Genomic DNA, 21324 nt, shown 5'->3' on the forward strand with positions numbered 1-21324 from the left:
TTATTGTATAGGTACCGTGACTGGACTGAAATTTTAGCATCTAAACTGTGATTGGACTGAGGTTCGAGAACATCATGCAGTATTAAACTTATTTTTCACCCAGAAATAAAAATTGTGTCATCATTTATTAAACCTTGTGTTGTTCCAAACTGTACTTTATTATATAGAACACAAAAGAAAATATATTTTGAAGAATGTTTTTTATCTATAGAATGGTCCTAAACATCGCTGGACCTCACTGACTTTAATTATATGGACAAAATATACCAAAATAAATAAAGTAGCTATTATTTATGTATCTATGTAATTATTTATTCTTTTTTTTTTTTTTACAACATTTCAAAAAATATATATAAAAGTTATTTTGAAAGGTTTGGAATGACATAGTATTTATAGTATTTGATTATTTTGAACTAAATTTACTTCATAGTTTTGAATAAACATCATCTCTATACAGAATGAGGCTATTTGGCACAGGTTATTGGCTGTATATTATTTAAATTTATACGGTATGTACAGTACTGTATATTATTTGATATCCAACCAAGTTAACTCTGTTACTCGTCTTGTTTGTTGTTCCCGTTTCCCGCTGCAGTCTTCCAGCATTGATATAAACACTCTAAAAGTGTTTACTGTGTGTTGAATTGCATTAAAATGGAGATTTTACAGCTATGGCTTTGTCGCATTAGTATGTAAGCACTCTCCTGTGGTATATTAATGATTGCCATCAACAATCATTACAGAGACAAATATAAGCGCCTGTCTGTTCAGCCTAAATGGGGGATAGACTGTTTCAGAGGTATTTTTCTCATATGAATAATCCATAAATCATCGGCCTACGCGGCCCCTGAATACAGCAGCACTCTCATGGTAAATGTAGGTGGTGTCAAGAAAGCTTTTACGACCCTGAATCTTTCAATTAATGAAAGATAAAAAGCATAGGATGGATGCCCATTGGGCTGATTTACTCCGTGTGTCGGGAGGAAAAGCAGATATTTAATATCCGTGCTGTTAGAAAGACATTACTGTGAGTTGTGCACACTCCTTCGCTCTGTAAATACAACTTTTCTTCGGCAAACTAAAAACAGAATGAGGCTTTCGGCGAATGAAGTGTCTTGTTTACTTTGAGAATGCTTTTCTTCTTTGATCCTTATGTTGACACGTTCGATGTTGACTTTGTTTTTGTGCGCGTTTGTATATACTTGTACATATGTGTTTATTTCTTCGCAGCTGAGCATTTTTTCACAACATGTTTGTTTCGAAGCAGTTACATCTTGCGTGATTGCCGTTATTGATGTTTTATTTACAGTTTGTCAAGGTCGTAAGTACGTATGACTCAAGTAGAGCATTTTTATCAAAGGGATTTGATTGGCTGAACTTGTTGTTATTATGTAAATACTTGTTAAGGTGAAAAAGAGGCGATATTCCTTGGTCTTTTAAACTTTTCCATGATGGTCCAAGCTGGTTACTGCTAGTTTGGTGCTGGTCTAGTTGAAGGACCAATATATCTGTAGAAGCTCGTCAACCAGCTTTTCTGTGTTTGACCACGAAAGCACTGCTGGTTAAGCTAGTTAAGACACACAATGCAGCACCCAAAGCTAGGTCTTTTTAGCAGAGTTTCTCCTTTTTCAATTATTGTTCACACTCTGTTGCAGTTTTTAAGTTTGAACCACCTTTCCCCTTCAGGTTGACCGCCAGTCTCAGTTCATCCAGGGCTACAGGGTTTTGTACAGGCAGATGTCAGGGCTGTCCTCCCCTGGAGCCTGGCAGAGCCAGGATGTGAAGGTCCCCTCTGAGAGGAGCATGGTGCTCTCGGCTCTGAAGAAAGGCATCGTCTACGAGATCAAAGTCCGTCCGTACTTCAACGAGTTCCAGGGCATGGACAGCGAGTCCCGAACGGCAAGAACAACAGAGGAAGGTACAATGTTTGATTCTTTGAAGTGATACATGAGATCTGAAATCAAAATAAACCACATTTACTTGCTTATTAAATAAAAAAAAAATTCTCTGCAACCTTTCATTTAAATAAAAGAACATAATCTTAGTGATGCACATTGGCATAAATCATACAGGTTAGTAAAACAGCTTTTTAGGCATTGTTTTGGGCTACTTTTGTAGCAATTTTTTTATTAAATTTTTTATGCAATCAATAGCCTGATATATGTAGCTTTATATATATATATTTTTTTTTAAAGAATATTCTGTTTCAAATCACATTATGGAAGTAAAATGTCTTTGCGAATTCGGTTTCATTTTGACTTTAAAGTCACAGAGATTTGTATTCAATTTGTCGATGTCTTATGCATCTGAATCATACAGGTCACAGATACTAAGAGACACAAATGCAGACAAAAGCCCAAGAGATGGATCGCTTGCAGATTCTTTCCAGCTTGCTCTAAGTCCACAGCAATTTGGGCCAGTGATACATAATCCACCCTTAGGCCAATGTCGTAAAAAATACTGTAGTAAGCGATACTGGCCTGCTTTCCACAGCACTGTAGTAAGCTTGTCTCTATCGCTGACGGGACTCAGAGGAAAGACACTATTGTTTTGGCAAAGGATTTGACCTTTTCTTTGTTGTTGGTAGTGTGTGTGTATGGCTGGCGGGAGACTAAAATAAGCATTGGTTTCACTGAATGCGTCCCCATCAATCCCAGCTGACGAAAAAAAGACTTTGTATTATACAAGCTCATTGGTTTCTTTATTTCATTTGGTCAACCACCAGTCCATACCTACCCTTCAAAATTAACTTTTTACATTTTTACACAAGATATATATATATATATATATATATATATATAAATATGATTTATGCAATCTAGAAAATTTTATAAATTATATAACTGTAAATTAAATATAATCCTTTATTATATAATATGTATTATTTATATAATACTATTTTTATTTTTAAAAATATATTTTTTTTAAGTAAAATTAATTTAAATTTTTTAAATGCAAATAAAAATACATACTTTTTTTATTATTTGTTTAAATTCGATGTAACAAATAATAAATACATTTGTAACAATTACTGAATGTAATTATATTTTATATTATTTATTTATTTCACTCATGAAAGCTAAATTTTACTCTCAGTTTGGTGCTTGTAAGTTAAACTTTTTAGACCCTGCCAAAACTGAACCCAGGACATATCGTAATGTAATTGTGGTTTTAGACAAGCAGGTTGTTACTTAAAAGCTGACCACCATCCAGGATTTACAGAAGTGCTTTGAGATGTTTTTTCCAGGTGTGAGCGATGGCTGCTACCACACATAAAAAAAAAAATAAAAAAAAATTTGAGAATAGTTTAAACGGCATATGGAACTCTCAAGACATAAATTCACACACACTCACACAAGCACAGAAGGTTTGCTGATTAAAGTCTGAGTGCAATGACAGGCTCATTTGTTACCCAGAGTGTCCGCAGAGAGCCGTATCTCCTCCACACACACCAGCTCCGTCTCCTGAAGCCCCGCTGCACCGCCTTCACACCCTACACCTGCATGTCATCGCCATTACCAGAGCAAGACAAAACATCAGGTCCCCTGGCAGAAGAGCGTCACGGGGCCCACGGCTGCGATAGCCCTCTTTTGTTTCTTGTTTCCCACTGTTGTAGTTGAGAAGGTTTGTCAGAGTCACAGAAGAGGATGATTTATTGGCCATTGTCTGATTAGACAATTATAGCTTCTCTCTAGAGCTCGCCACATCAATTTCTTTTCTGTTTTGCCATTTCTCTCCCACTTTGTCTTTCCCAAAAAAGTTAAAGTGTTTTTGTTTTCCTTTGGACCTTCTGCTGAAGTGACAAATTTTGCAGGGAATTCTTATTTAAATTGAGCACTCTCCTAAAATGCCTCGTTTAAATACGCCCCCACATGTCTACATCACTGTGTGGGAAGATTTGCATAACACTGCCCAAATGTTCACGCAAAGAAAGAAGGCGTACCTTTTATTTTTGCTGTAGTATTGTTGCCACTGACTATTCAAACGTGAGTTTTGAGCAGTGTAGAGTAGCGCTTGTTGTTTGTTGTTTCTCTGATCACAAATGCTGACATGGTTTTATGTTTAAAAAAAGCACAGTATAAGTCATTATAATCCGCAATTATGCAACAAATGCCTCGTTTGAAATGGGTTTTATTGGTTTTGTCTTGTCGCGCCGGGACACGGCATCACAGTATGGTAAGGGCAGTGTTGGGTATAGTTACTTTGGAAAGTAGTTAGTTAGGTTACAACGTTACCATCAATTAAAAGTAATCAGTTATGATACAGCGTTACTTATTCATAAAAGTAACGCGTTACAGTACTCATGCGTTACCAAAAATTAAAAGCAGTTCGCAGCGGCTCACACATGACAGACACAGCCCCCGGCCCCTTTAAATGCACCTAGAAGTCGTGACTCCCGACAATGAATAACGTCAGTCATCCGACTAAATTAACACGGCAGGATAACAATAACAGGAAAGACAGTCAGCAATCGGCTATTACACATGGCGTTTTATTTATTTATTATCACAGAACATATTATTAATCAAAATTCGCACCTACCCAGCCTGGGTAGCTACTGTATATTATGAGCACCACAAGATAACTCCTGATTTTTCTTTAACTTTAAATAATGCAAAGTACAAGTATGCTTACTTGTAAACACAACCTTAAACAGGCTTGCAGATTTAAATCCATTTAAAAATGATGAACAACCAGCCAGCCAATGATCTAACAGAAATTAACAGCTGCCTGTCAAACAAAAATGATAACAAACCGAATTAAATCCTTCACTGCCACACAGGCAAATGACAAATCGCTTAATAGCCGAACTAATTATTATTAAAGTGTCACTCACAGTCACAAGCCTAAATTCGCTTTAACACAGTCCTCTTACATTTACTCTTCAAAGTAGTGATTAAAACGTAGCGTTAAATTTGAGGTAGAATTTTTGGCGGTCGACAGAAGCTTTTCACCAAAGCAGATTGTGCATTTTACCGTTATGTTCTTTTCTTTTTCGTTGACAAATTGAAAATAATGTGCGTACTTCCATAAACCAAACGCTGTCCTCTCTGCTATCTTGCCGGGAGTTCGAAAAAAAAAAAAAAACCCACACACACACAGGGTCAGGCGCAGGGCACAGACGCATCACAGCCATTGACTTTACGATCACAGAGCTTCGGCTCCGCTGATACATCCGCAGGTGGCACAGTAGACCTAGGACTACTGTCTGACAAAAAGCAGGCTGCAGTCGGGATTTTCCTTTCCTTAAAATAACGGATTACTTTTTTTAAAAAAATAACGAAGTTACTGATTACTTACGCACGAAACTAACGCGTTAAGTTACAAATTTCAGGAAAAAAGTAATTAGAGTACTCTAACGCGTTACTTTGTAACGCGTTACCCACAACACTGGGTAAGGGGCATAAGATTTCCACCAATCACAATGCATTGGATACCTGGCCAATCAGAGCACACCATGCTTTTCAGAACGATGAAGTTTGCAAAGATCAATGCGTTTCAGAAAGGCGGGGCATAGAGGAGCACCAGTAATGTACAAATATGTGGAAAATAATGTTTTTTTGTTTTACCGTAAACCACATAAGCACATTTCATTACACCAAATACACAAAATAATGTTCTTTTAGCAACGTCATATGACTCCTTAAATATCAATGCTGATGGATTTTTTGACTATAGAGGTTGAAAAGGTGAAACAGGCCCTTTCAGAAACTCCTCTGTGTTTTTAATTCATTTTATGGTTAATAATCAGCTTCTCAATGAGAGTTTTTTTTTACAGAGGGTCATTATCACACATTGATTAATGGCATAGTAAAGCAATGTAGCATTTCTTCACATTCAAAGTCCTGCCGCTCGCCGGGGGTCTCAGTATTAGCTTGGTTTAACTTCACAAAGTGTGTTTTTTCATCAGCTTTCGCCTGCAGGCTACTGTAGCGGCAGTGAAACAGAGGTCACATCCTCGCTGGCTATACATCACACCGCTAATGGCGCTATTAGCATCGCCTGCGCCATCGCTCCCCAAATGAGAATTATGTATTGTTTGGTTCAAATGTGCTTAATGATAAGCTCCTAAATGATTTGCAGCATTAACTTTGAATGACATTGGCTGCATTGTTATAGGAGGGGTTTTGTCAGCTGCAACATGCTGAAATTACATTGATTTAGTTTTTCAGTGTTGAAGAATGAAAAATTTAATATTATGTGCAATTACTATTTAATCAATTACTGTACAATTTACAGTAGTAAGGAAACATGCAGATAAACTTAAACTCTTAATTCTTAAAAATTCTTAATTCTAATTTTTTTCTGTGATGATTACAGTAATATTTAAAGTCCTTAGGGTAAAAATCCAAATCAGATTGCACTCTTAATTCTTAGAAAAATACATGTATACTGTACAGATATTATTTATTATTCTGTATTAAAGAAAAAAAAAAATTATTATGTCCATTTGTTCCACCAGGCGTTTTGGGGGTTGAAATGGATCACCCCGTGTGAGGGATGAGTGTAGTTTTGGGATATGTGCTATTTAAATGGGGTGTCAGAAGTGAAAGAGAGCGATTGAGCGTAGTTTACCGTAATTGAGCTGTCAGTATTCCGGTGTCACCGCACCTCGGGTTGCCACAGAAATGAGAAAAACATTTTATTTTTATTTTTCATTTTAAGTTGTTTTCCACTACAGACCCCTATTATTTATTTCATTCCCTTCCCTTGTCTCTGTCAGAGTGGCTCTGATAGAGTTAATAAAACATCGGTCTGGGGTCTTGACTTCTACATTACAGACTCATCGTCTTGGATTCGCAACTGGCCTCGTTCAATCAATGCATCCATGTCAATATGTTTACCCAGCACTCCATTCTTTACTCTTCCTCATCCAGCTCTCAGAAATGACCTCTGTTTTTCACATTCTTCCCCAAGCTGAGCGACCTACGTGCCTGTCAGAGCGATTTGCTTCGAAAGCGGAGTTGTTCGGATGGGTCACCATCTCATTGTCTCTAAGTAAATGTCTTTTTCGAGTAAATCCCTTCTTTCAGAGGCAGGATATGAAATCATAGTGAAATGTGAAGCAGCAGCAGTGTCAGGCTGAAGAAAAATCCCCATCTATTGAACTTGTGCACGCGTGGCCACCTGTCTTACGTTCTAAAGCTCAACACACACATCGACTGCTTAATGCTAATGCAGTGACTTACAACAGACTCTTTCAGAGGAAACAGAATGAGAGTGTGTCATGGCGTGAGTGTTGAGTGATGTATATAAATCCTTGCCAAACAATCAGAGGCAGCTGCAGCCGCAAATCTTTTCTGGAAAGTCTAGAATGTCAGTGGTGTACACGAACATCATGGAAGTCATGGAAATTAAACCCTGTGTTTCTGTTTCCCTCTCTGTATCCCAGCACCCAGTGCTCCTCCTCAGCAAGTGACGGTCCTCACAGTGGGTAGTCAGAACAGCACATCCATCAGTATCTCATGGGACCCTCCTCCTGCAGAACATCAGAACGGCATCATTCAGGAATATAAGGTAAATTCCATGTGACATTAACAATCACATACAACTTGAGCAATAAAAGTCCAAATCAACTTGCACACTTAAAGGTAGAATTTGTAAGATATTTGCAGTAAAATATCCAAAAACAACTAGGCCAGTGTTATATATTTTGTCCAGCTGATTACTAACAATATCTATAATGTTTTCAACTACTTGTAAATCAGGAGAAAACTCCCATTCTAAACAGTGGCACAGGGCAGTGCAGTCGCCTGTCAATGACGTTAGTTACCCTTTGTTACCGCCTTTACTGACGTAGAAACCACATGACAACTGTGTGTGGACAAATGCAGAAGTAGCTTCGCGACAAACTTCAACTAGAAAGAGATGCCGATCTCGCTTGTGTTTTACTCGACAGGTGAGTTGTTTTGATTCGTATCTTTACAGAAAACGTATGCTATTATAACGATCAACAAGATTAATAGCATACACGCCAAATGCGGGGCATCGCGTCTCTAGACCTGCGCGAGGATGCGTCTGATCCATAGTCTGATCGCGTCTTTGAATTGACTTTGTATGTAATCTACTTGCGCAAATCGTTGAACTCGCGTTAAATCCAGGATTTATCTTTCCGTCTGATTGATGGCCGTCAGCAGTTGGGTAGAAGACAACAAATCCCATCATTCCACGCTCCTCCTTAGCGTCATCAAACCCACGTGATTGTTATTGTTTTGATAGTGCGCCCTCTTGTGGCAGGTCCTACAACCTGTACCTTTAATTCTGGGAAAAAATATAATATATTATATAATATTTATATTTAATATCATATTATATTATATTTTGTAAACATTTACATTTTCTATATATATATATATATATATAATGTTATTATTGTAATTATAATGTTTAGCTATTATTATACTATACTATTACTATACTACCATACTATATTATACTATTATTATATCACATTGGGTTAGGTGAAGTCGTAAAATCTGCACTAGTAACTAAAAAGTTGTAGGTTAAAGTACCACATGGGGCAATTTAAAGTTTTCCTAAGAATTTAATACATTTGAAGTTGCTTCGAGGGGCTAAACTCTATAAATGATAATTGTACGAGAAGTTGTTTTGGATAGAAGTGCATACTAGAAAACTGTTTACGTTATTTACTTTTGTTTAAAATGGGCCTCATTTTTGAAACACAAGGAGAAAAAAAATTATGTATAAATTTATATGTTAACATAAATAAACCCTTTATACATAAATAACTGTACTGAATTGAATGCAACAATTTACATAAATGGTTTTACGAGTAATTTACACAAAAATCGTTGTCGTTAATGGGGCCCAATCATTAAAAATAACTCTCTCTCTCTCTCTCTCTCTCTCTCTCTCTCTCTCTCTCTCTCTCTCTCTCTCTCTCACTCAGATCTGGTGTTTAGGGAACGAGACCCGTTTCCATGTAAATAAGACAGTGGATGCAGCCATCCGTTCAGTGGTGGTGGGGGGTCTCCAGGCGGGGGTCCAGTACCGGGTGGAGGTGGCCGCCAGCACCAGCGCAGGGGTGGGAGTGAAGAGTGAACCACAAATCATCATTATTGGTACGGGACATCTTTTGGTTTCGATAACCTTTACTGACACACTGCATCTACCCTTTATCTGTGATGGTGCGAAATATCTTAAAAGCTCACTATTCACTGAATGGTTTTTGGCGGGGTCACCAAAATCCAAATTAAATCTCACGGTCAGGGCTGAAGATCTTTGGGTGTTTACACTGTGAGTTATGTGAGTTGTGGCAGGTTGTGACTGGTTTTGACCCATAAGTGATGATTTGGCTGGTGACATGCCCTTATTCCCAAATGTCAAGCTCACTATCCATCTTCACGCACAGCCAGGGGCTGATAGACTATTTATCAAGACTGCAGCTTGTGTGTATGTGTGTGTCCTACCATCTTTTGAAGCAAAAAAGGCTGATTTTTCAACAAAAGAATATAAAAATACTTAATATTTTTTAGCTCTAATAAATATACCTAGTTTTATTGTAAATAATTACAGTGGGACATGTGGGCGGGGTTACGTAATATCAACATTAATATGTATAATCTAACATAATTCCGTCCAATCTTACATGATTTCTGATGAATGTTGAAATAATATCACAATAAGGAAATGAAATGTGCAGTGAATGCTGTTTTGTGTTATTTATGCAACATGTTGTGTTTATTTAAGTTTTTGTCTGTTCTGTTCACTGAAGTAATGCTAAAGATCAAGGTGATGAGCTTTTAACGCTCTAGTTGAGTTGATTAAATTCTGTGCTGATGTCTACTGGAGCACAAGTGTTTTTCTCGTGCTATTAAACTCATTTAAAAACTCACCCACAATTTTCAGTTTACTAGATAGCCGTTTTCTCTCGGTGTGTGTGTGTATTCATGTAGGTAAAGACTTCCGGGATGTGATCATGAGCAGAAACAACAGCATCTCGGAGCAGATCACGGATGTGGTGAAGCAGCCGGCCTTCATCGCGGGCATCGGAGGGGCCTGCTGGGTCATTCTGATGGGCTTCAGCATCTGGCTCTACTGGAGGAGAAAGAAGAGAAAGGGTCTCAGCAATTACGCAGGTGAAGAAGAGACCTGCTTGCAGCTACACAAACACACAGCTTGGCCAATGTTTTCAAATGGCACGGGAAGCACATCTTCCCCTATCATGTCATCAAAATGCATCAATGTTGTGTTTAGAACAAATAATACCAATAATGGAAGTATTTTAGAAAAATAAACCATGGCCTGTAGAGCCCATGCTTTACTGGGAATCTATGGCAGAGTCCAGTGCTATTTATTTGAATGAAGCAAAAAGCGATGTTCATCGGATAAGAGGCTCTAAAGTGCCCTTTTGGGTCCTTATTTGTATTATTAAAGCTTTTGAATGGGATGTATTTGGCTTTCAATCAATGTGTTTTTGTCCCAGCTTTGTTATATGATGATTTGTTTAATCTCTCAAATGGACCGGACTTTGCTGCAAATGGCCAATAATTGAAAAATGTATATTAAAGTTAACCCTTTTGCTGTGTTGACAAGCCTTTATCTAATTAGTTTTGTTCCCTTTTTTAAAAAAATGCTTGTTAATCTCTCATTATGCTACATTATTTCCAAATCTTGGATTCAAGCTTTATATTTCAAGCAAAACATTTTCTTTCAATTAGGACAGATTTTGTATTTCTTTTTGGAACTGACTGCATTTAGGCTTTATTGATCTGAGCTTATGCGAGTCAGGTTTTTTTTTTTTTTTTTAAACATTATTTGTGGATGTTCACCCAGAATCTGAGGTGCATAAGCTTAGATCAGTGAGGTCTACGATCAATCAGTTCCAAAAAGAAATACACAACCTGTGCTAATAGAAAGTTGATAAATAAAGTTGATAAAAAGACTATTTATATATATATATATATATATATATATATATATATATATATATATATATATATATATATTGATCATATATATTATTATAATATAGCACTACAATACATTTATAAACATTTTCAGTTATTTTTGAACAGAAACACTAAAGTCTAGCAAGGTGGTGAAAAAAGTACAAAATGATCCAATTATTTGGAGGGACGTTGTTATTTCCTGTGTGTGCAAAGTCAGTAGTTTTTGTCCAATGCAATAAAATTAACTAACATTTTCCAGGTCAAAATGACACAATTCTAAATTATTATTTATCACTTTATATGTACTTTAACTTTTTATTAGTACTTTTGTAGATGTAAAAAAACATAATAATAATAATAATAATAATAAACATTTTGCTATTGATAAGTTATATATGTGCTTCCCAGTTCTTGAAAAGCACCAGTTGCCACTGAAACACAGTCTTTATTTTAAGTGTGTCTTCTGTGTGAGACTGTCTCATTCTTTTGGCTGCTGTCTTGCTGTCTTAAATCTGATGGCATAACGCAAAACTTCCAACACACTCCAGTATGCATGCAAATAATCATGCACACACACACAGAAACACACAAACCTTCCAACACACTCCAGTATGCATGCAAATCATGACACACACACACACACAGAAACACACAAACCTTCCAACACACTCCAGTATGCATGCAAATCATGACACACACATACAGAAACACACAAACCTTCCAAAGCCCGACTGAGCACTGCAGGCTTTTTAACACGCACTCTTCTCTGTCTTCTTGTTTTTGCAGTTCAGTCGTTCACCTTCACCCCTGCAGGTACTGTTCATTTGTCCCGTTTTTTCGAAACCCCCATCCCCCTGCATTATCTTACTTTACTTTACACAGTCAAATACCCCTTCCCATGATTCAAGTTTGCAGGTCTTCAGATGATGCCCACCTGACTTTATCAGCTCAATATGGGAAGTTAATCAATATCTGGCTGTAAGGGTCTCAAACACAAATTATTGACAGATGATGCATAATGTTATTATTATTTTTAACAAATACAGAATAAGATTCAAAGTCAAACTAAAGTGCAAGTAGGGAACACTGATTTGTTGGCTCTGAATAAACACATTTTTACATCTTTATAAGTGCTAACAGAGTCAGGTGGGAGATCTGCAGTTCTCCGTTAGTTTCCCTTTGTCCTGTTTTCAGTGGTCATCACCTGTGCTGATCTTCTCATGTGGTTTTTCTTTCTCATCTTTATCCTCCTTTTATTCTCTTGTTCCATCTTAATTTCTGACTTTTTGTTTGTGCAGGTGTTCTCTACTTGAGTTCTCCGCTCTTTGATTCATTCCTGTCTTTGTTATTAACCGCTTGAACAAACTTACATGTGGGAATCAATTTCCCCCTCCATGCGAGGTTGTCAGCATGTTTTCATGTTTTTCATGTTTGTTCTGTTTTAAACAGTATAAAAATGATGGAAACAGATCTGGGTTTAAAAAAAAAAAGGATTTGTTCAGAATTGAATACCAGCTTACTTAATACTATTCAGTTGTAGGACACTCTAAACATTTTTTGTTTTGTTTTTAAATATCTTTTAAAAATATATTTTTTTAATGATTATGTATATGCTATTATAGTCTTTCTAAAATTTAAATTAATTTTGTTTTTATATTTTCAGTTTGCATTTTCATTTGTTGAATTCTTTGTAATTTTGTTATGTGCTTCTATCATTTTTATTCTCATTATTGTTTTTATATTTCTGTTCATTAATGTTAATATGCCTGTACAGTACCTGTACCTGTATTAGTATGCATTTCAAATATTAGTAGTATGCTTAATTAGCGTAATGTATGATTTAAATCAATAATACACATAAAATACAAAGATAATAAAATGTATATTTATATATTTTTAGGATATATATATATATATATATATATATATATATATATATATATATATATATATTAATGTCTTATATTAATATCTTAAACTGTAATTATTTGTCAACATTTGGCATCAATTTATAAACAACTAAGAGATGATTGATATTAAATTATTCAATGCATTGCATTGTGGAATATTGTTCTTCATGAAGCATGTATCATTGCACCTTTTAGTAAACACAGTATTCATACTATATACGGCATCAAATCGAATAGTATATCATTCCGAACACAGCCATACTGTCACCAATCTCATGACTTTCTGTCCATCAGATATAATCCCATTCTGAAATATGATCATGCTCATGCTGCCATTGATTTTCCACTTTATGTTCACAGTAGCAGAGAATTGTTTGTAATTCAATGGTTGGTTTGTCCGCAGCTTATGTGATATATTGGAGATTCAAAGGCCTGCCAAAGGTTAACCAGTAATGACCTGATCCAGTCACACGGTCGGCCACAATCACTCTCTGAATTGATAGCACAAAAAAGCACAACGGAAAAGAAAATCACTCCGCTATAGCCCAGGTTCCCTCCATGTCTCTCGGGGATTGTGTGCAGATTGAGGTGTGCTTTTATCTTGTAGGAGGGTTTCGCTCCAAACTTCATTACCGTTTAAAATAGTCCCCCTGCTGCAAGCTGACACTGCTGCACTCCACTTTTCCCCAAGATAAGACCAGAACAGTCAGGTGTCCGAGTCTTATGGCCTCGATATCCCTCGACTTCGTTTTAATGCACTCCAGTGGTCTCTCCTCACCACCGCTTCAGTGGGCTTCAAGGTTGCCCACTCCCAGGGGTCAACATCTTTCTTGGTTTCTTGCTCCCATGTGCCGAGCAGATAAGTGTGGCGTTCAGACACATTACCGGCATGCCAGACCCCATATGCGTGACTCTCATGAAGGCAGCGGTCCATGCTTGCGAGTGCAGCTTTTTGCACCACGTGAGAATCTTTCGTTTATTCTTTTTTCCTGGAGCCAAATTGTCTTTGTGTCATTATCATGCTTCATTGCAAACCATGCAAACATTTCAGGGTTTATAGAACATATAAAGACAGACCATTCCGAAACGATTGCACAAAGAAGTTTTTTTTCTAAAGCAGTATGTTTAATCGAGACTGTTGGGTGTAAGAGGGAAAAGCGAATACACCTGTTCACACAAACACCCACTTTCCTCTTTAAACCTGTCATCGCCGCGAGGCTAAATCAAGATGTGCTTGCACTGGAAGGAAGGATTTGATTGAATTTTTATGCGGCCGATTTTGTCGTGCCGCAGTAAATGCTTATTAAAGAGGAATAATCAGTTTTCATATTGGAGAGAGTGCTTATCTGGAGCTCAGCCTAAAGCTGAGACCAGCGCCAGTCTGCGGGCCACATCAAAGTGCCAGCAATGTGTCCTACTGTAGATAGGCACTTAACAGACACACACACACACAGCGCCACATTAAACGAGTCCCTTGGGGAGAGAAAATACCTTCAGTGTTTGTTCTCAATTTACTGAAATGCCAGATTCTGGAATTAGTGACAAATGCAAATAAAGCCACCAAACAGCAGGCCCAGGGGAGACGGACACAGTTAGTGTTCCTCAAATTTAATGTCTGGACTGTCTGTTTGACGGAAGAGGTGATGGATTGTTGACAGTGGAGAGAAAATGTCACTGATCTAATTCAGATTCTCTGCAGGGTGTGGACACGGACCAGGAGTCACTCTGGATTAGTTCATGTGATAATTGATGAATAAGTTGCCATGCTTGGACATTCTTAAAAGGAACATTTCTTTATTAATTTACTCACCTTCATGTCATTCCAAATCTTTATGCATTTTTTTTTAATTCTGTGGAACAGAAAAAGAAGGTGTTTAGAAAAATGCATTAGTGTTTTCTAAATGGACAAAGGCATTCTTCTAAATAGTTTTAATCGGTTCCAGCTGCTTAATTTAGAATCATGTTCAAAGAATCATGAATTATGAGCATGATGCATAAGAGATTGTTTTTTCCATGATTTTCTTACAATGACTCGATCTCTGTCTTTCTCTTTGTTTTCTACCTTCTTTCTGACTCTAGTGACGTTCCAGCGTGTTGATGGAGGCTTGATGAGCAACGGGAGGTAAGATTCCTGTCATCCACTCTCTCGTTCTTCCTTGTTTTTCCTCGGCACGCCAAAAAACAGCACTAGTTATTATCTATGTGCCAATCACCTGCCTTTAACATTCAAAGACCAGCCCCTCAATTCCAAACCTCATTCATATTCTGTCCATCACCTGGAAGGTCATCAAAACCATTATCCTCTACAAGGCAGTCGTCTTCCAACCCGTACTCCACTTTTAAGGGTTCACGCCATTCCTGCACTGTTAGAACTACGTCTTAAGAGACACTGCAGACTATTTTAAGGTTATTCCTATAGGTTTTCGTGAGGGTTCTTACGACACACAACCATTTCTCATGGGTCAAGCGCTTGATTAACCTTCTAAAAGTCACAGTAGAGTCCATCAGTGCGGAACGATTCTTTGCATAACCATTAAAACATGGCCCTTTCAAATATAAATAAATAAGTCAACCAGATTCATTGTTGATACTCACCACTTTGTGGGTGTTCAATGACATCATGGTGTTCTGTATCAGTGATGCAGACAATATTATACATATATCATTTGGTTATATACAAATCTAATATAGTGTATATACAATATAAAATATAATATTTTATTTTCAAATTATATATATATATATATAGTAAATAAAAATATTTTTACATTTTAATGTAATATTTTAATGTAATATTATAATTATATGCACATGCACATTATAATATTATTAAATTATTATTATTGATATTATTAAATTATATTTAAGCTTCCTAGAAAAAGTATATATAAATTATGTATAATTTTAATATAAAGTAGATGTTAAGCAACTGAAATTAAATAAATTATATTAAAATAAATTATAAAAATTAAAGATAGATAGATAGATAGATAGATAGATAGATAGATAGATAGATAGATAGATAGATAGATAGATAGATACGCATGCACACAAATCTCTGCACATCTCCCTTCACGGACGGCTAGCCGCTCATAAATCTCACCCCCCAAAAAGAATTAGCGGGAACAGTTTAAGCAGAGAGGGGCTTTATTTTATCATTTGTCAGACACCCTCCCTTCATCCACGCTACAGACCCCCGCAGTGATAAATTTGCCTGTCACCTCAGCTGGGCGGCTGGAATATGAGCATGTGTAATAATGTACAAATAATTACCCCAGGGAGAGGCTAGACTAACCCTTCTGGAATCTTTCGGCGGGCCTCAGTTTTTTTTACGGGCCGTAAAGGAGAGTAAGTGTTCGTTTGAATGACACCAGTTACCTGCTGGTCCGTCTGGAGTGGAAGGTCTGTCTATTTTGTGTCCATGTGTCTTTTATTACACCTGACAGGCCAAATTCCGCACACCCAGACTTCTTCTCATTGTCTCTGTCGCTGTATCAATAGACCGAAGGTGTTTCAGTTGCTGGAATTAAACCCCAGCAGGAAGTCAAGTTCTGCTGATTGATTTGAAGATTCTATTCCAGATGCCATGGGTCTCCTATCTAATCAAAGAGGACGTCCAATTGTAATTTCTTTCTTTTTTTCTTTTTTTTAGCTATATAACACCCAAGAGATCAGAGATAAGCACTTACCTCTGTAGATCTAAATAAAGACATATTGGAAATACTGAGGTCTGTGTATTAAATGCATTATAAAGTTATTTACAATGCCTTATTCTTCTCAATTTAAGCCTATATTATATTATATTATATTATATTATATTATATTATATTATATTATATTATATTATATTATATTATAACCTGTTTACAATAATTATAAGCTGTTTTGTTGCATTATGAATGCTTTAAGGATACATTTTACTATATTTTCTATATAGTAAAAAGTACAGTCTAGAATGTCTTATTTCTTTTATAAAATAAAAAAAAATTTGTCAAAAAGTTACTGATATTTTAATCCATTTTAACATATAATAATAATAATAATAGTAATAAAAAGGAAGAATTTGTATATACATTATAATACATATATTATTATAATATTAATAATGATTAGCTGTAATGTAAAGATTTTATAAATATGTCTTGTAAAATGTGCTATTTTTATATAAAAGTTATTAATGTAAAATGTTAATTTTATTGAATAATTCAGTCTTATATTGGAACATTATATGTTAGTAACAGAATACAACACAGTTGACGGGTGTTTCACTTCTCAACTCTTACTCTATTGTATATATTGACCAGTCAACATCCAGGACTGTAATATTACGCATTATATATGCATGCTTCATAGGAAGTTTTACTGATTTTGGCAATGTGTGTTTAAGTGGGTTTATGCTGTGCATCAGAGAAGAGTTGATGTTCCTTCTGCAGTGGATCCCCGTGACTAAAGTTCCTGGAGAGATGATGGGAGAATGTGTTCATTTGTTACAGTCTTTGTTTATCGCATTAATGAGACGATAGCAAATGAAGCCGCATCTGTTTCTGCAGCTCCTCATTGGTTGATGTCAAATTGCTCGTACTGAACAATTAAGCTTAATCGATCCCAGAATAAATGATTCATGGAAGATGAATGGGTGGCATATTGGTTAGGCCTTGAACTGATGGAAACTGATAATGGCAGTTCGTTTTCTTACATGCTTTAATTCTCTTATACTTTTTTTCTTATTTCATTTTTTACTTTATCTTTTATCTACCACCTTATATGTTTTTTCTTTCTTCAAATTCAGTACCGCCATTTCTCTTTTCTCTTTTTCTCCTTTCCTTCCCTTTCCTTATTTCAGCTTTCTTTCTTTCTTTCTTTCTTGGCCCCTTCCTTCCATCCTGTATATAATTTATTTAATTTGAATATCTTATTGTTCATATTAAATAAAATAATATAATAATACTAAATTATCTGTAAAAGTTATAAACAAGGTATACATACGCACACATACATATTTATACTATATTTAATATAAATAGTATAATATAATAATTTACTATTTATTATTTTATTTAATGTAAATAATAAGCTATTCAAATTATATAAATATATATATATATATATATATATTTAAAATCATATAATATCAAAAAGTCATGTGTAACAGAACCCACTTCTTTCCTAGCTGCATTCTTTCTTCTGTGCTTTGTTTTCAAGGCACTTTCTTCCTTCCCTTGCTTTCTTTCAGATATATATGTTTATATGAACATGTGTGTGTGTGTGTTAGATTTTTGTTGTGCACAAAGTAAGCGCCAGCATCCTCCAGCCAGTGTAATTGTGAAAAGCAAATGCATGTTTCAGCATGCCTTAAGTGTAATTTAATGCGCATGCTTTTGGTTGTTTCTCTCTCTCCGGTGTTGTTTTTCTGCTGCTGTATTGGAGGGTGTGTGGGCCTGTAAAGCCCGGCTGATTTATGAAGTAAGATTGGGATTAATATTGCTCCGTCGGCTTGTTTACGACGATCCTCACAGACTCGCTGCGAGGTTGTATTTCACATTTTGCTCGCATGTCTAGGAGCGTGGCAGGGAAAAAGGAAGCCAAATCAAATCTCTTTGGTCTCAAGGCCACAGAGCGCTCTCTCTGTCTGAGGAGAGGGATTCAGGGCTGGGATGAGGCCCCTGGCCCCGCTCCTGGTGATTTAAGGACAGAACTATGCCCGCTAAAATGATATTTCTCAGTCTAATCATCTCGCACGGGAGAAGATGAATGCAAGGACAGAGCCGCCCGCCGTTAGCACAGTCAACATCATCATCACCCACACTTACAGATGATCCAGTGAGGACTGGCTGGAACACTGCATGTATGTGTGGTTGTTCACCTGAGAAATCAAAGTCAAACTCATGAAAACAGACCCATTTTTTCTGTGGTGAGCTCAATTTACCAGCTCTTCAGTTTGAAAAGAATTCCTTTCATACAGAATAATTTTACTGTGTAGGCTATTTCAAAATTTTTGGCTACACTTTTTTAAATTTTACATTAACTAGTAAGTACTTAGAGTACTTACCCAAGAAAGTATTGGGTAGTATAAAGTACAGTAACTACATGGTTTTTTTATATATAAAATATAATTACAATTCTAAAAAAAAAAAAAAAAAAAAAAAAATATATATATATATATATATATATATATATATATATATATATATATATATATATATATATTTTTTTTTTTTTTTTTTTTTTAGAATTGTAATTATATTTTATATATAAAAATATATATATTAAAAATAAGAAATCACACATTAAGTCACAGTTATGACACAAAGTCGCAATTAATTTTTCCTTTAAAATATTTTTTTAGCAACAGAAATTACAATTTCTTTAAAATAATTTATTTTAAATAAAATAGTATATATATATATATATATATATATATATATATATATATATATATATATATATATATATATATATATATATATAATTCTGTATAAAAAAAGTTTTAAAAAAATGCAGACATACAGAAAGTCACAATTATGAGAAGAAAAATTGAAAATACTTCAGTTTTTTTTACTCTGGAACAGAGTAATTAAACGTATTTAATGAGACATGAAAGAAAGCCATTTTTCCTTTAAAGTAACATAACAATGGGAAAAAAACATTTAAAATAATAAATATAAATATTATTATTTTATATTTAATTTCTCAATTATTATTATTTTTTCAATAATTAGGAGAAAATGCTGTCGTACATAGTCACTATTATGAGAAATAAAGTCTTAGTAACTTCATTTTTCTTCCTTCGAGGCAGAAACAGGCTTCCATAATATATTTTTGATAAAACATGAAAAAAAAAAAAGATCTTTTTAAATAACATGCACATTTATTTCAAAGATAGGAACATTTCTTTTAAATAAATTGCTATTGTTTTTTTAGATATGGAAGGAGAAAAAAACATTTGAAAAAGAAAAGTAACTACTAAAGATCACCTGAGGGCCAAACAAAACAAAAACAGCAAGTAGAGGACCTGACTGTATTTCGGTGGAGGTGAGGAGGGTGCAGGATTGTTTTTCAGACAGAAAAAAAGCAGATGCGGAAGGGGGAAGGTGTGCGTAGTTCTCCACGTATTACCTGAAAAGAAGTCAATGTGTCTGCGGAGGAGCCATCAATTTGAATGACTCGTCCCCCCGAGGGCCTGTTTTGGCATTCAGCTGCCACATCAGGGGGTGCTTAGTCTGTCAGGACCCCCGCCTCCCCAGCCCGAGACCCTCCATTCGGGCTCTGCTGGTTCTTATTAAAACCTGTGGCTTAGCGAGCGATGGGTTGCTACACTGCCATTACTGTTACATTGCCCCCGGCTTCAAAAAACCACACACTGTTCCCCGAGCCTGGGGGAGACGAGCCACCTCAGGGTACATCTACTCGCACTGAGAGGAGACGAGAGAAATCGAGAAAGAAAAGAGACAAAGACGACTGGGGTGTGTCGATGCACATCTTTGGAGGAGTCTTTGTGTCACAGACTGTGTACCAAACAAACAAGATATCACAACATTCAACATAGCAGCTGTCAGAGAAGCCTGGACTTTTTAAAGAAATATATGTTTAAATATATATGTGGCAAGTTTTGTACACTTATTTTGTTGTTTTTATTATTTTTATTTATATATATATATGGCTGGTTAAACAGAAATAGCACTGTTGAATGTTTACTTGCCAAAATGGATCTTTGACTTTGTTTGTTTGTCATTTTGATTATTTATGTGTAATAATAATTATTATTATAATTATTAATATTATACTAAAATGATTGAATTATGATTAAAATCTAATAAAAAGTAATAGTATTTAATATAAATATTTTTGTTGTTTTATTTATTTGTATAACAATAATAATGTTGAATTATTATTATATTTTAATCATATTTTATTATGTATTATTTCATTATTGATTTAGGAGAAAATTACCGAATTTGAATCACAGTATGTTTCAGAAATACGTTTCAATCAACATTCATTATTTTATTCATTTATGCACTTATTTATTAATTTGTTTATTTTTTGTTTTCTTTGTAAATATATAATAATAATTATTATTATTATTCAATAATATGTGGACTCCCATGCTTTTTAAAATATCTTTTGGTTTGTGCTCATGTCTTTGTGTTCTTTCAAAATCGTCTGTTTGTGGCGGCATTGCTCCATCTCCATCTCCTCGACCATGACCACAAATTGCTCGTCTAACAATGATGAAAGGCCAAATACAGAGCTGAAGGAGTCCTTGAGCGCTTCATTCATCCACCTCTCCATTCGTTCTCCATTCCTCTATTGTTATATTCCCAGTCTTCCTCAACCAATGGCTCTTTATTTCCATCTGCGCTCATTTTGAATCAAAAAAAAAAAAAAAAACTTCCATTTTTATAGAGGGAGTGTGGCTTTAGCAGCACAAATGAAGGGATGGGTAACAGCACAAGCTCAACTCTGCATCTGTTGCCCATGGTAACAAGCATCAGCGAGGT

General features: G+C 35.5%; 1 protein-coding gene across 5 annotated transcripts in view; it reads left to right on the forward strand.

The window, feature by feature from the left end:
• LOC128029011 (roundabout homolog 2) overlaps nt 1-21324 on the forward strand; it is a 349624-nt gene that overhangs the window by 306338 nt on the left and 21962 nt on the right. For all 5 annotated transcript variants that reach the window (XM_052616454.1, XM_052616451.1, XM_052616449.1 and 2 more), the window contains 6 exons: nt 1687-1918; nt 7394-7518; nt 8912-9083; nt 9918-10100; nt 11700-11726; nt 14903-14945. In XM_052616454.1, coding sequence (XP_052472414.1) covers nt 1687-1918; nt 7394-7518; nt 8912-9083; nt 9918-10100; nt 11700-11726; nt 14903-14945 — 782 coding nt within the window. The remainder of the gene's footprint in view (nt 1-1686; nt 1919-7393; nt 7519-8911; nt 9084-9917; nt 10101-11699; nt 11727-14902; nt 14946-21324) is intronic.

The sequence above is a fragment of the Carassius gibelio genome, chromosome A15, assembly GCF_023724105.1.
Source record: "Carassius gibelio isolate Cgi1373 ecotype wild population from Czech Republic chromosome A15, carGib1.2-hapl.c, whole genome shotgun sequence".
Lineage (NCBI taxonomy): Eukaryota > Metazoa > Chordata > Actinopteri > Cypriniformes > Cyprinidae > Carassius > Carassius gibelio.